The sequence below is a fragment of the Pituophis catenifer genome, unplaced genomic scaffold (genome assembly GCF_029215685.1).
Source record: "Pituophis catenifer annectens isolate HBS135680 unplaced genomic scaffold, rPitCat1.0.hap2 SCAF_11, whole genome shotgun sequence".
Taxonomy (NCBI): Eukaryota; Metazoa; Chordata; class Lepidosauria; order Squamata; family Colubridae; genus Pituophis; species Pituophis catenifer.
In genome coordinates, this window is record NW_027256891.1 from 14,149,639 (window position 1) to 14,165,984 (window position 16,346).

Consider the following 16,346-nt stretch of genomic DNA (forward strand, 5'->3'; position numbering starts at 1 on the left):
TTCTTAAAGGTAAAAGGGACAAGGATTTCCTCCAGCTTTCTTTAACCTTTAAAAAAATCTCACTGCACGTACAGCATGGCTGGGCTATTTTCAGTGCCTCCTTCTCTACTTTGGCACTTCCTAAAATGACCAACAAAAGTGCTATGGTTTTCTCAGTTGCAATGTATGGCTGAGAAAGTTGGACCATCAGGAAGGCTGAGCGTCAAAGAATTGGGGCCTTTGAACTCTGGTGATGGAGAAGACTCCTGCGAGTCCCTTGGACTGCAAGGTGATCCAACTGGTCAGTCCTAGAGGAGATCAACCCTGACTGCTCTTTAGAAGGCCAGATCCTGAAGATGAAACTCAAATACTTTGGCCACCTAATGAGAAGGAAGGACTCACTGGAGAAGAGCAAAGTCAGTCGGGAAGCCACACTCCCTTAACAACCGCATCACTGATCTGATAACCGCAGTGATTCGCTCGATAACCATGGCAAGGAAGGTCTTAAAACGGGAACAAAATTCACTTAGCGACTGTTTTACTTGGCAGCGGACATTTTGGGTTCAATCGTGGTCATAGGTTCGAGGATGACCTATAAAAGAGAATTATTGTGGAAAGGCTGTGTTTTGCTTGCAAAGATCCCAGAAGTCACACTAAGAAGCTGCTGCTTCCTTCACCCCATGTCTTTCCACACTCAACCACTTGAACCAGTGGTGGGTTTCAAAAATTTTTACTATCGGTTCTGTGGGTGTGGCTTGGTGGGTGTGGCAGGGGAAGGATACTGTAAAATCTCCATTCCTACCCCACTCCAGGGGAAGGATATTGCAAAATCTCCATTTCCTCCCAATCAGCTGGGACTTGGGAGGCGGAGAACAGATGGGGTTGGGGCCAGTCAGAATTTTTACTACAGGTTCTCCGAGCTACTCAAAATTTCCGCTACTGATTCTCCAGAACTGGTCAGAACCTGCTGAAACCCAGCTCTGACTTGAACGCTTTAGTGGTTCTTCTGGAAATGTTGTTGTTAGTTGCAAAGTCGTGTCCGACCCATCGTGACCCCATGGACAATGTTCCTCCAGGCCTTCCTGTCCTCTACCATCCTCTGGAGTCCATTTAAGCTCACGCCGACTGCTTCAGTGTCTCCGTCCAGCCATCTCGTTCTCTGCCGTCCCCTTCTTCTTTTGCCCTCAATCGTTCCCAGCATTAGGCTCTTCTCCAGTGAGTCCATCCTTCTCCTTAGGTGGCCAAAGTATTTGAGTTTCATCTTCAGGATCTGGCCTTCTAAAGAGCAGTCAGGATTGTTCTCCTCTAGGACTGACCGGTTTGATCGCCTTGCAGTCCAAGGGACTCGCAGGAGGCTTCTCCAGCACCATCGTTCAAAGGCCTCTCAGTTCTTTGGCACTCAGCCTTCCTTATGGTCCAACTTTCCCAGCCATCCATTGCAACTGGGAAAACCATAGCCTTGACTATACGCACTTTTGTTGGCAGGGTGATGCCTCTGCTTTTTAGTAAGTAATTTTTTTCCCATCCAATAGTGATAGAAAAAAATCCTCTCGTTTGTCTGTTTAATTTATTTGTTCCAACTGTTTGCTTAAGGCTCTTTCAAAACATTGTTTAAACATCGGGTTTTGTGGGAAGGTGGGGGTGTTTATTAATGCAAACAAAGGAGAGCTTTCCCTAGGACTGTAAACTTAAAAGGTCGTCCATATGAGAAAATAAAGGGGTGAATTTCTTTTGTCTGTTCTTTTAAGGAAAAAAAACCACGCTTAGAATACCTCTAAATTTCAAGCCAGAGAAATGTGGTCTTTGTATGTATTACCGGAGCTTTGTTTGCAAATAGTGTTATTACTTGCAATAACTTAATAAATTCCGTTCCCCCTCCGTGGACTTTTCCATAGCTCAAATAAATGATGTTTTATCTTTAATTAAACACCTTGAAGAAATTGCACCAATATTATTCTCCACTAGGCAAGCTCCCTTCGCCCGTCTCCCCATTCCAAGTTCTCCCTTACCCTCCCCTCACCCCCAAATTAACAGATCCTATTACAGCAGCCCGGATTCATTTTGTAATTATTCTGAAGCTGCTCTTTAGAAAGCCTCCAGTGAAACAGAGTGATCCTTCAGTAGCAAAGATAATTAAAAGCAATAATTCAGTTTGTTAGAGGGTATAAAAATTAGAGCCGTACATCACTGTCTTTATTTAAAAAAAAAAAAAAAAAGTAATGGTAATGCAACAGATTGTTTATCACAATATCGCCCTATTTAAAAATTAAAATAGCAAATGTTACCTTTTTTTCTCTTAAAGAGAAAGGAACAAAGTGCGTAACAGGCACTACACAACTCTTGCCGAGAGTGATCTACGAGGTCGGTATTATAGTCACGTGTATTGTGAAAAGTATTTAAAAGAAGTTGGGCCTCTCTTTTCTCTCTCTCCAGGATTCTTAGAATAGAATAGAATAGAATAGAATAGAATAGAATAGAATAGAATAGAATAGAATGGAATGGAATGGAATGGAATGGAATGGAATGGAATGGAATGGAATGGAATGGAATAGGAATAAAATGGGAATGGGAATGGGAATGGGAATAGCATAGCATAGCATAGCATGGGAATGAGAATGGGAATGGGAATGGGAATGGGAATGGAATGGAATGGAATGGAATGGAATGGAATGGAATGGGAATGGGAATGGGAATAGCATAGCATAGCATAGCATAGCATGGGAATGGGAATGGGAATGGGAATGGAATGGGAATAGAATAGAATAGAATAGAATAGAATAGAATAGAATAGAATAGAATAGAATAGAATAGAATAGAATAGAATAGAATAGAATTCTTTATTGGCCAAGTATGATTGGACACACAAGGAATTTGTCTTGGTGCATACACTCTCAGTGTACATAAAAGAAAAGATACGTTCATCAAGAATCATAAGGTACAACACTTAATGATAGTCATAGGGTAAAAATAAGCTATCAGGAAAGAATCAATATAAATATAAATCATAAGGATACAAGCAACAAAATTACAGTCATATAGTCATAAGTGGGAGGAGATGGGTGGTGGAAACGATGAGAAGATTAATAGTAATGCAGATTTAGTAAATAGTTTGACAGTGTTGAGGGAATTATTTGTTTAGCAGAGTGATGGCGTTGGGAAAAAACTGTTCTTGTGTCCAGTTGTTCTGGCGTGCAGTGCTCTATAGTGTCGTTTTGAGGGTATGAGTTGAGAATAATATTATTTCAAATCTAAAATAAACCTGTGGCTGCTTTAAGGATTTACTTGGCCGATGTTAAGTGTTAAAACAGCCAGGAGGCTGTTTTCTGGCTTAAAAGGAGGAGCTGCTTTAATAGTGGGATTCCCATCATGTCTTATCTGCAGACATAACACACATCTGCACTCATACAAATGACAACCAGGTGGCAGCAAAGAACTCTAATCCTGTACTCCCACCTGGTGGTCATCGGGATTTTTGCAATCCAATCTGTCAATTCTGCACAATCACTTTGTAATGCAGGGGTGTCAAACTCAAGGCCCGCGGGCCGAATCTGGCCTGCCGGGTGCTTAAATCTGGCCCGCGGAGACGCCCTGGAAACAGCAAAAGACTGGGCCACAGTACCTCTGCCAGTGAAAAAGGAGGTCAGTAGGGGTGCACAGGGCCCTCCTGAGCTCTGTTTTCAGCTGTGATGGCCTCCTGCAACCCTCTGCTAGCAAAAACGGAGCTCAGGAAGGCCACGCGCAGCCCTCCCGAGCTCCATTTTTGCTGGCAGAGCCCTCGGCCACCACAGGCATCCCCAACACAAGTGATGACAAGCTGCCCAAGCCAACCCTGGCCATGCCCACCCGACTCCCTGAGGTCAAACACAACTCTGATGTGAAATGAAATCGAGATTGAAACCAGGTGTGAAATGCTACTGGTTCGGACCAGTTCGACTGAACCAGTAACGATGGCAGCACGTGGTTCGGAGAACCGGTAGCGGCGGCAACATGAGGCTCCACCCACTGGCCCGGGTGCTGTTACTTCCTGGTTTTAACCAGGAAGTAACCTTTTTTGACCCTCTGTGCATGCGCCTAAGTCTTCTGCACACACACAGAGGGTCCAAGTGTGCACGACGTGTGCACTTCCAAACCGGTAGTGAAGGTAAGTAGATTTCAACCCCAATTGACACCCCTGTTGTAAAGTAACGTAAAGTCAATTCTAGTGAATCCCTGGTTCGTAATATTAATCTAAAAGCAAGCCTCGGTGACAGGAAGCTAATAAATGGCATTTTCTCTTCAGGTTGGCTGGCAGTTAAAGAATCTGGTCAATGCGTTGCGCGAAGACCCTAACGGCGTGATCTTAACGTTGAAAAAGCGACCTCAGAATACGCTCGTTTCTGCTCCGGCACTTCTCAAGAACGTCAGGTGGAAACCACTTGCTCTTCAGGTAAGAGATGACCTTGGACGGTGTCTCTGTTGAGTGAACTCTGAAAAATGCATCACTGCCTCTTGTTTTCCGTGTCTCGGGAGTCACCGTCATTAAACAATGGAGTGTAAAGAAACAACAATGGGAGAATTAGGATGATTTAGATCAGACTGGGGTTAACGGTAAGGGGGCAGGATTTTCTGCAAAGTTGTTCTATTGTTTTCTTTGAATCTCTTTGTGATTTGTATTTGTTTTATATTTTTGATATGATCCAATGATTAAATCTATTGTCTGTAGAGATTCTCAAGTCATCCAGGTCATGGTTGTCCCAAAGGAGGTTTTACAAAAGGCAACTTATTTTTCTTTGAAGATGTTTTGCTTCTTTCCCAAGAAGCTTTTTCAGCTAGAATTAGAGCAGAGCAGAGTACAATACGATAAATGCAATGCAACACAACACAAAGGTGCTTTTTCAAAAGGCAACTGGACTTTATTTTTCTTTGAAGATGTTTTGCTTCTCATCCAAGAAACTTCTTCAGCTAAAATAGAGCAGAGCAGAGTACAGTACGATAAATGCAATGCAATACAATACAGTGCAATGCAATGTAATACAATAGAATACAATGCAACACAACACAACACATTTAGTTGCCCCAAAGGTGCTTTTTCAAAAGGCAACTGGACTTTCTTGTGGTTTTTTTTCCCTCTTGAAGATGTATCGCTTCTCATCCAAGAAGCTTCTTCAGTTCTGGGGGTCAGTAAGGAGTCTATAGAACTGAAGAAGCTTCTTGGATGAGAAAGCAAAACGTCTTCAGGGAAAAACAAAGAAAGTCCAGTTGCCTTTTGAAAAAGCATCTTTGGGGCAACCATGAATGACTGAGAATCTCCATAGACAAAGGTAGAGCTAGTACTCTACAATTTGTGCTTCATGCCTAGGCTACCTCACTGTGCTAACAGCCGGAGAGTTTCCCAGATATCCACAGATACCCAGTAAATATGCTTGGCAGATTTTTTTTTTCCTTTAAAGTTTTGGGTGCATCATAATGTACCTTCCACATTTCCACAACTTGCAGATCTTCCCCTTTATGAACTCCTGTGTTGCAAGGCACCTTGGAAGGGATTAGTAATGCACTCAGGGGTGGGCTTCAAAAATTTTAGCAAGGGGTTCTGTGCCTAGTTGCTGGGTGGGTGCGGCTATAGCAGGCATGGCCTAGTCGGCCTCCTCCATCATGGCAGGGGGGGTGTTTTTGCCCTTCCTGGGCTCTGGAGGTTTTCTTTGAGACTCCGGGAGGGTAAAAACGGCCTCCCCAGGCTCCAGGGGCCCTCTGGAGGCTGTAAATGGGTCCGTTTCTGGCCTTCTTGAACTTCCGGTAGGCCTGTTTTTCACCCTCCCCGAGCCTCCCTGAGCCTCTGCACTTACTTGCATCCAAAACAGGCCTTTTGGGGACCCCTGGGAGGGGAGGGGCGGGGTGGGATAGGCCAGCCAGGAGTGGGATTTGGGGGTTCTCCGAACTGCACAGAATCTTAGTTAGAGGTTCTCCTGAACCCTTGCGAACCCCCAGCAGCCCACCCCTGAATGCACTCCTACATTTTACTCAAAAGTTATGTTCCCTTGGGTGCAGGTGGACATAGGTCTTGAGCCCCAAATGGCTGCAATGAGATTTGAAGGTGGAAGCGCCTTCCTCCCACGCTTAACAGCTGGCTCTATCAGCTCCGGCAATGACCTAGAAATTGAGCGCAATAGGTTTTCTGTTAATCGCCCTTCTGAGAGAAGAAGGCATAAATCTAATGACTTTCTTTTCATATCTTTTTTTTTTATTATTATTATTACTGGGATTCCAAATGGAGGAAGAACACAATTACAAGCCGTGCATTTTCTACCAGCTGCCCTTAGCCAACTGAGCCAACTGAGACCTCATTCAAGCCTCTCTCTCTCTGTCTCTTTCTCTCTCTCGAGCAAAATCAATACTATCAAACCATATTATTCTTCTTTTCCATCATATCACAGCGGCTTCTCCCTCCCCTTTCCTTCTAGCTATTCTTTTCCAGGAGAAATTTTAAATCCCTCTTGGATTTCCCCAGCCTGTTTATTTCTCAGGTTTGGAGGCCAAAAGATTATGGAGTTTAAAGACGAATATTATTTATTTGTCAGTATAAAAAAAAACAATCAAAGCAACTGTCATGAATTGCAGACGACTGTTGTCCCTGTTAGGTTGCAACGGCATTCAGAAGGATTTGAAAAAGAAAACTCTCAGTGATTTGATAAAGACAGGACTTTTGGTAAATTGAGACCAGCTCTCGCCCACATGGAATTTACTAAGAACATTAAATACAGCATTTTGATCCCAGCTATGTGTCTTTTGTTAGTCAGCCATGACTTTAGAGAAAGATAAAATATAATTATAATATAATACACCTAATATTTGCCACCCTTTGCACAATGCTGTAAATGATACTAGGTGTGTACAGTACTGTACAAGGTTCCAAGACTCAACATTGCCTCCAAAACAGATTAACAGAGTTGGAAGGGACCTTGTAGGTCATCTAGTCCAACCCCCTGCCCAAGCAGGAGACCCTACACCATTTCTGACAGATGGCAGTCCAGTCTCTTCTTGAAAGCTTCCAGTGATGAAGCTCCCACAACTTCTGAAGGCAACTTCTGTTCCATGGGTTGATTGCTCTCACTGTCAGAAAATTTCTCCTTATTTCCAGGTTGAATCTCTCCTTATTCAGTTACCATCCATTATTCCTTGTCTGGCCTTTAGGTGCTTTGGAAATAGCTTGACCCCTTCGTCTCTGTTGGCAGCCCCTCAAATATTGGAACACACTGCTGTCATGTCTCCCCTGATCCTTCTCTTCACTGGACTAGCCATGCCCAGTTCCTGCAACCGTTCATCGTATGTTTTAGCCTCCACACCCCTAATCATCTTGGTTGCTCTTCTCTGCACTCTTTCTAGAGTCTCAACAACTTTTTTTATGTGTGGTGCCCGGGAATTTAGCAGTTATAGTCTAGTGAAAAGAAGGACAAATGGTGACATGATAGCAGCCTTCCAATATTTGAGAGGTTGCCACAGAGAAAAGGGAGTCAAACTGTTCTCCAAAGCACCAGAAGGCAGTACAACGGATGGTAACTAATCAAGGAGAGAAGCATCCTAGAACTAAGGAGAAATTTCCTAACAGTGAGAACAATTAGCCAGCAGAAGGCTTGCCTTCAGAAGTTGTGGGGGCTCCATCACTGGAGGCTTTTAAGAAGAAACTGGACAATCACTTGTCTGGAATGCTATCGGGTCTCCTGTGTGACCAGGGCTTTGGATTAGAAGACCTCCAAGTCATTTCCAACTCTGTTATTCTGTTAAGTTGTGGATGCTCCATCACTGGAGATTTTAAAGAAGAGATTGGATAACCATATATGACATAGGGGTCTCTTGCTTCAGCAGAGGATCGGACTAGAAGACCTTCAAGGTATTCTGTCCCCGTACCACACACGCACCCCCACAGACGGCCCGGAGTTAATAAGCCACACGACAAAACTCTTTGAAGATAAAGTTGGCAGCAACCCAGTGGCTAGCTGCCAATTCAGACTTTACTCACACAAAACAAAGATTAGACTGCAAGCATTCCGATAAAACAGGCAGAGTTTCAACAATACAAGGATTAATCCAAATGCAGTCTGATAAAGCAGGCAAAGTCCAGTAACGCAGAGATCATGGATTATTTCCAGTTTTTGCTCATCACAAACTGAACCGGCCACCACACCCACATTTATACCCTGTGGGGTGTGGTCCAGTGACTCAGCTAATCTCTGGCACGCCTTCCCCTCTGCTGCGCACGCTTCTCCCTGCGCCTCTGCCGAGGGTCCAGCCAGCACTTATCTTCTTTGTCGCTGACCACCTGTGGCTGTGGGGATGTGCTTGGCTCTGAGCCTATCGTTTGGCCTTCGGTGTCCTCCGGAGGCATTGCCAGAGAGGAGGGTCCTGGAGAGGGAGGCCTTGCCAACTCCTCTCCCTCACTCTCAGAGTCTGCATCTGTCGATAGCCCAGGCTCAGGCAACGGAGCCACAACACAAGGTCCCTTTCAATACTGTTATTCTGTTTATAGCAAACCCCCCCCCCCCACCTCAAAATTGTTAGATATAGCCCTTAAAGGCTTCAAACCAGTGGTGAAATGTAAAATTTGTTACTACCGGTTTTGTGGGCATGGCTTGGTGGTGGGAGTAATATGCCTGAGTTCGGCTGAAGAGGTTGTAAAAAGAAAATGCTTTCAAAGCCTCTGACGATCCCAGCTGACTTGCCTGATCGGCAGAGGCTTTTTTTTTTCTTTTAAAAACATTTTTTCTATAACCTCTTTGGCTGAAGAAGTTGCAGAAAAAAATGCTTTTAAAAGCCTCTGATGATCCCAGCTGAGCCGTGCGATCATCAGAGGCTTTTTTTTTTTTTTTTTACTTTTAAAAGCATTTTTTTTTGGCCAAAGAAGTTGTAGAAAAAATCTTTTAAAAATAATTTTAAAAAAGCCTCTGATGATTGCATGGCTCAGCTGGACAATGCTGGGGGGGAGGGCAGGGATTTTGCTACCAGTTCTCCAAACCACCCGCCTCCATCGCTACCGGATCGGACGATCCGGTCCGAACCAGGAGCATTTCACCCCTGCTTCAAACTAGCCACTTAACAGTCCTTCTTTATGTGTAAGGAGAAGGTTCTATAATTAGACATCTCTAAGAACAGAATGGCTAGATTCCAAACAACAAAAAGTGATTGTGTTTTCAATTAATTAAATGGATGAAAGTCATTATTACATTATTCAGTTGCATTTAACACCATGGGAGCCAGCATAGAAACTTTGTTCATTCAATTAAACATTAGTCAATTTTAAAATATTAAATTAAATCAAATCCAATTTGTCGTGGCCTCGGCCACTTTGTCCTGGCTTCCCCTCCTTCCAGAAAACACAGACTCTTGCACACCATTCAGAAGTCAAGGGAGGCCTTTTCCCCTGAAAATAATCAGTGGTGGAATTCATTTTTTTTTTTTTACTACCGGTTCTGTGGGTGTGGCTTGGTGGGCGTGGCAGGGGAAGGATACTGCAAAATCCCCATTCCCTTCCCCCTCCTGGGGAAAGGATATTGCAAAATCCCCATTCCCTCCCCCCTCCTGGGGAAAGGATATTGCAAAATCCCCATTCCCTCCCTTCTCCTGAAGGAAGGATACTGCAAAATCCCCATTCCCTCCCCACTCCTGGGGGAAGGATATTGCAAAATCCCCATTCCCTCCACCCTCCTGGGGGAAAGATATTGCAAAATCCCCATTCCCTCCCCCCTCCTGAGGGAAGGATACTGCAAAATCCCCATTCCCTCCCCACTCCTGGGGGAAGGATATTGCAAAATCTCCATTCCTACCCCACTCTGGGGCCAGCCAGAGTTGGTATTTGCTGGTTCTCTGAACGACTCGAAATTTCCGCTACCGGTTCTCCAGAACCTGTCAGAGCCTCCTGAATTTCATCCCTGAAAATAATCTCCATCCTTCTATCAAGCTTCCAAAGAACCGGATGTGTTAGATTTAATGAACTTGCTCCAAATGGTAAGTAATAGTAGGAGTACAGTTGGATTTTGCCCAGGTCCCTGCTTTCTTCTGAATAATGGTGGGACTAGTCCTGGGGAAAAATTGTAAAAAGCCATAAAGCAGCTGCTCTGAATGCTAAATAAAGCATTGGAAGAGACCTTGAAGGTCTTTTAGTCCAACTCCCTGCTCAAGAAGTGTCAGAAAGTGAGTCAAGTAAGTCAGAAAGTGAGTGGGAGATGTTGTTCTCTGTCCATTCTAAACCTAAACCATATTTCATACATCAAATGCCCTGGGAATATTTGGGAAAGGCATGAAATAGCCAGTCCGTCAGGCCAAAAGTAGCCACAACCACTTTTAAATAGCTAAAGTAAGCAACGTTATTGTCTTTTACCTAAGTTAGAAGAATCTCCCCAGACTGCTTGACATCTCCAGGGAACGACCACAGGGGTGAAATGCTCCCGGTTCGGACCGGATCACCCGATCCGGTAGCGATGGAGGTGGGTGGTTTGGAGAACCAGTAGCAAAAATCCTTGCCCCCCCCCATGCCCAGCTGAGCCGCACAATCATCAGAGGGTTGTTTTTTTTACTTTTAAAAGCATTTTTTCTACAACCTCTTCGGCCGAAAAAATGCTTTTAAAAGTTAAAAAAAAAAGCCTCTGATGATCGCACAGCTCAGCTGGGATCCTCAAAGGCTTTTAAAAGAAAAAAAGTCTCTGACGATCAGGCAACTCAGCTGGGATCGTCGGAGCCTTTTGGAAGCATTTTTTACAACCTCTTCGCCAAAGAGGTTGTAGAAAAAATGGTTTTAAAAGAAAAAAAATGGCCACACCCACCCAGTCACATTACCCCCCCCACCAAGCCACGCCCACAGAACCGGTAGCAACAAATTTTAGATTTCCCCCCTGATCAACCAGATAAGACTTTGTGCATCTTGGGGAGGCCATTTATACCCCATATGGCTGTGCAACGATTCCAAACTAGGTCCCCCACTTAACTCCGCCTTCCAGCCTAGCTGGCAGTTTCCCAACACAATCCAGATAATCAAATGATGGGGCCAGTCTTGGGCAGGGTTTGAGGTTACCATTTAGGTACATCTCTGCTTGAAACAAAACTGAGAAGTGACCTCCTGTTCTGCGATCCAGTGTTCTGAGAAGAATGCCCAACCATCCATTGCCAACTGATCAGGGGTGAAATCCAGCAGGTTCTGGAGAACCGGTAGCGGAAATTTTGAGCAGTTCGGAGAACCAGCAAATACCACCTCTGGCTGGCCCCAGAGTGGGGTGGGAATGGAGATTTTGCAGTATCCTTCCCCTGGAGTGGGGTGGGAATGGAGATTTTGCAGTATCCTTCCCCTGGAGTGGGGTGGGAATGGAGATTTTGCAGTATCCTTCCCCTGGAGTGGGGTGGGAATGGAGATTTTGCAGTATCCTTCCCCTGGAGTGGGGTGGGAATGGAGATTTTGCAGTATCCTTCCCCTGGAGTGGAGTGGGAATTGAGATTTTGCAGTATCCTTCCCCTGGAGTGGGGTGGGAATGGAGATTTTGCAGTATCCTTCCCCTGGAGTGGGGTGGGAATGGAGATTTTGCAGTATCCTTCCCCTGGAGTGGGGTGAGAATGGAGATTTTGCAGTATCCTTCCCCTGGAGTGGAGTGGGAATGGAGATTTTGCAATATCCTTCCCTGGAGTGGAGTGGGAATGGAGATTTTGCAGTATCCTTCCCTGGAGGGGGTGAGAATGAAGATTTTGCAGTATCCTTCCGCTGGAGTGGAGTGGGAATGGAGATTTTGCAATATCCTTCCCTGGAGGGGGTGAGAATGGAGATTTTGCAGTATTCTTCCCCTGGAGTGGGGTGGGAATGGAGATTTTGTAGTATCCTTCCCCTACCGCGCCCACCAAGCCACGCCCACCACACCATGCCAGCCACAGTACGCCCACAGAACCTGTAGTTAAAAAAATTGGATTTCACCACTGCATCCGATCCACCGCAAGTGATTTTTGTAGTGCGTCTACGACACAGTGCTCTTCTCTGCTGAATGACTGATTGTGATGACAACAGAACAGTGATCGTTGGATGAGTGGGGGAGAATATATTTAGATTTCTCAGAGTGAGAAATATTTTCTCCTTGCATGAGCTGGCTTGTCACTCATCATCAGTTCTTGCATTCGCAAGAGAACACACCTGACTGCGCATGCGGTGGAATTCATTTAAGGATGGCTTGAGTAGTTGCCAGTGAATAAACGCTGTTTTATATATACTTGTATATAAAATAGAAGGATTAAAACACACCACGGGGTGTTAGGGGTGTCTTACCCCCTCAGTATTTTTTTTCCAGAGAGTAAGTCATCTGTGTACCAAGTTTGGTTGAAATTGCTCGAGGCATTCCAGAGTTATGCTGGAACACACGCACACACACACACACACACACACTCATTTATATACATATAGATTTTTTAATCCCACCTTTATTACTTTTAGAAATTACTCAAGGCAGCGAAAATACATAAATCTTCTACCTCCTCCTATTTTCTCCACAACAACTCTGTGAGGTGGGCTTCGCTGAGAGAGTGACTGGCCCAAAGTCATCCAATTAGCTTTCATGTCTAAGGCGGGACTGGAATTCTCTGTCTCCTGCTGATTGGCCCAAAGTCACCCAGCCAGCTTTCGGGTCTAAGGCAAGAGTAGAATCTGATACCGAAGAATTCTGTTGACCTCTCCCTTAGCAAAATATGGATGAAAGTACCTCTGCAGAATCAGGGAATCAAAGAGATACCTAATAATGAATATGAAATTGAACAAACATCCCAAAAGTATGCTTATAATCAGTTTTATTCCACATTTGCTGTTCAGTCGAAAGGGATGTTGGAGACCCTAGTCAACCCTAGTGACTTCTAACGAAGGACCAGGGGTGACATGATAGCAGTGTTCCAGTATTTGAGGGGATGCTACAGAGAAGAGGGGTTCAAGCTATTTTCCAAGGCACCTGAAGGCCAGACAAGGAATAATGGATGGAAACTGATCAAGGAAAGATTCAACCTGGAAATAAGATGATTTTTTTCTAACAGTGAGAGCAATCAACCCATGGAACAGAAGTTGCCTTCAGAAGTTGTGGGAGCTTCATCCCTGGAAGCTTTCAAGAAGAGACTGGACTGCCATCTGTCAAAAATGGTGGAGGGTCTCCTGCTTGGGTGGGGGGTTGGACTAGATGACCTACAAGGTCCCTTCCAACCCTGTTAATCTGTTAAACCTCTTTAATCCGTTGTTTTTCATCCTTGGCAACTTTAAGACCTGTGGAGTTCAACTCCCAGAATTCCCCAGCCAACATGACTTATTGCGGAATTCTGGGTTTTGAAGTTGCCAAGATTGAGAAAGTTTTACTCTCATTGCAAAATCTATGATGCAATGAGACTATTCCAGCATCTCTGACAGATTTAAGCCCTTCTGGAGCCTATTTTAAATAAATCTCTTCCCTTGTCATTCCTATCCTTTGCTTCTAGCGTTGACCTTTTCAATATCTCCATTCTATCTTCTCAATGGCCATTTTCATTTTTAGCTAGTGATGTTTTAATTATGAGCCACAGCCCTACATGTCTGGGCTGGGCTGGAGACTCTGCAAAGTCTCTGTTAAATATTAGAAAAGATCCAGAAATAAAAAGAATGGAAATCAAAAAAGAAAAATATAAATTACAAGCATTTGCAGGTGATTTAGTTTTTTATATTAGAAGAACCACTAGAAACTGGTCCTAAATTGATAGAGAAAATTGAGGAATATGGAGAAGTGGCAGGGCTGAAAATAAAGAAAAAAACAAAGTAATAGTTAAAAATCTTACAGATAAACAAGAAATAAGATTTATTTACTTACTTACTTACTTACTTACTTACTTACTTACTTACTTACTTACTTACTTACTTACTTACTTACTTATTGGTTCGATTTATATGCTGCCCTTTTTCCGGAGACTCAGGGCAGCTTACAATACGTTAAGCAATAGCCTTCATACTTTTGTATATACCTGCTTAGTAGGGCTTTCAGGGGCCCCCAAGTGGTGTTCTTTTTTATACAAAGTCAGCTTATTGCCCCCACAAACCGGGTCCTCATTTTACCTACCTCGGAAGGATGGAAGGCTGAGTCAACCTTGAGCCTGGTGAGATTTGAACTCTCAGTAATTGCAGGCAGCTGGTGTTACTTAACAGTGCTTTAGTCTGCTGCGCCACCAAGGCTCTATTTTTTTTTTTTAATTTGATTTATATGCCACCCTTCTCCGGAGACTCAGGGCAGCTTACAATGCGCTAAGCAATAGCCTTCATCCTTTTGTATATTTATACAAAGTCAGTTTATTGCCCCCACAACTGGGTCCTCAATTTACCTACCTTAGAAAGGATGGAAGGCTGAGTCAACCTTGAGCCTGGCGAGATTCGAACCTGCAGTAATTGAAGGCAGCTGGTCTTAATAACAGGGTGCTTTAGACCACTGTACTACCAAGGCTCTTATAACTATATTTCTATTGACAGAGAAAATAGATCTGCAGATAGTAAAGAAAGTTAAATATTTAGGCATCTATTTAACAGCAAGATGTGCAACAATTAAAGACAATAACTATATAAAACTAATGCAACAAATTAAATTGGACCTGGAGAAATGGAAGAACTTACAACTATCTTTGATAGGGAGACTAGCCACTATAAAAATGAATATACTACCGAAATTACTTTTTTTATTCCAAACGATACCGATAAAAATAGAGGGAAAAAATACTTTGAAGATCTAAATAGAAAAAAATTGAAGTATATTTGGCAAGGGAAAAAAAGCAAGAATAAAACTGAAAATGCTACAGGAATCTAAAAGCACTGGGGGCTTTGGACTACCAGATTGGGAGCTATACTATCAGGCATACATACAGGGGTTAAAAAATGGATCATTCCTTGTGTGTCAATCACACTTGGCGGATAAAGAATTCTAATCTAATCTAATCTAATAAACATGAAACATAGAAGATTACTACTGTTAGAGCAGGGATGAAATGTAAAATTTGTTACTACCAGTTCTGTGGGCATGGCTTGGTGGTGGTGGTGGGTAATGTGACTGGGTGGGCATGGCCAACTTTTTTTTTTTTTAACTTTTCAAAGCATTTTTTCTAATGCTTTGAAAAGCCTCTGCCGATCAGGAATCTCAGCTGGGATCGTCAGAGACTTTTCAAAGCATTTTTTTTACCACCTCTTCGGCCAAGAGGTTGCAGAAAAAAATGCTTTGAAAAGCCTCTGACTATCCCAGCTGAGCCGCGCGATCATCAGAGGCTTTTTTTTTTACTTTTAAAAGCATTTTTTTTGTCGGAAGAGTTGTAGAAAAAATGCTTTTAAAAAAAAGCCTCTGATGATCCTGTGGCTCAGCTGGGCGTGGGGGGTGGGGCAGGGATTTTTGCTACCGGTTCTCCGAACCACCCACCATCATCGCTACCGAACCGGGCGATCCGGTCCGAACTGGGAGCATTTCACCCCTGTGTTAGAGGGACATGATCTTCAACTAGGATGGCATGCCTTTTTATGCCCACTCTATCTTCTCAATGGCCATTTTCATTTGTAGCTAGTGATGTTTTAATTATGAGCCACAGCCCTACATGGATGGGCTCGGCTGGAGACTCTGTAAAGTCAAGTTGTGATGAAAGTTTATCCATGCTGGGTCTCTCCCAGCATTTCCCACTGGTTCTTTGGCTGGTCTTAATGCTCCCATAAGAGCAAAGAATCATTAGCCTCTGACAGCAAAGTTGTTTTTGTTGGCTGATGTCATCAGATTTTAATTTGGGGGAGAGGGAAACCTTTATCTTAAGGTTGCAGCCTTCACTGCTGGTGGGACCATCCAGAAGGGAGTGAGCTGATTTCATGTCACAGGACCAAAATAGATTCTCGACTAAATCTCTTTTCATAGAATTTTAGTAGTGTTTAGGTTCCAAAATAAGTTCTGAGGGGTTTCCCCCCACCCCCACTTTCATCACCTTACTGCTATTGCTGAGCAGACTTCACACAGAAATATTCCTAAAGAATTATTCCACGGTGTTCTGAATATTTATGGAAAGGGGAATTGGCTATTTCATGGACAATTAGTGCCTAACTTTGATTTTGGGTAAGCAGAAAAGTAACACATTCCAAATTCAAAACTGACGCTTGAGTATATGATGTGGCAGGAATACATTTCCAAATTAAGCCCTGCTGGCTACAGATATATAAAGGCATTCTCATTAGTTTCTTGAAATTCTCAGTATTAAAACCTATCCGCACATCCCTAAAATTAAAGGCAGTTACTCTGGCCCCCTTTAACTCTGTTTCGTGAAAGAGAACTAGAAGGGCAAAATATCAGAGAACAGAGAATAGTCACAAAATATCCAGGAAAATAACAGAATAAGAGTTGGAAGGGACC

General features: G+C 43.6%; 1 protein-coding gene across 1 annotated transcript in view; it reads left to right on the forward strand.

Moving 5' to 3' along the window:
* Positions 1–16,346, forward strand: part of LOC139322614 (connector enhancer of kinase suppressor of ras 2-like) — a 403,989-nt gene that overhangs the window by 269,977 nt on the left and 117,666 nt on the right. Inside the window, exon 10 of the mRNA XM_070951763.1 lies at positions 4,259–4,405. Coding sequence (XP_070807864.1) covers positions 4,259–4,405 — 147 coding nt within the window. The remainder of the gene's footprint in view (positions 1–4,258; positions 4,406–16,346) is intronic.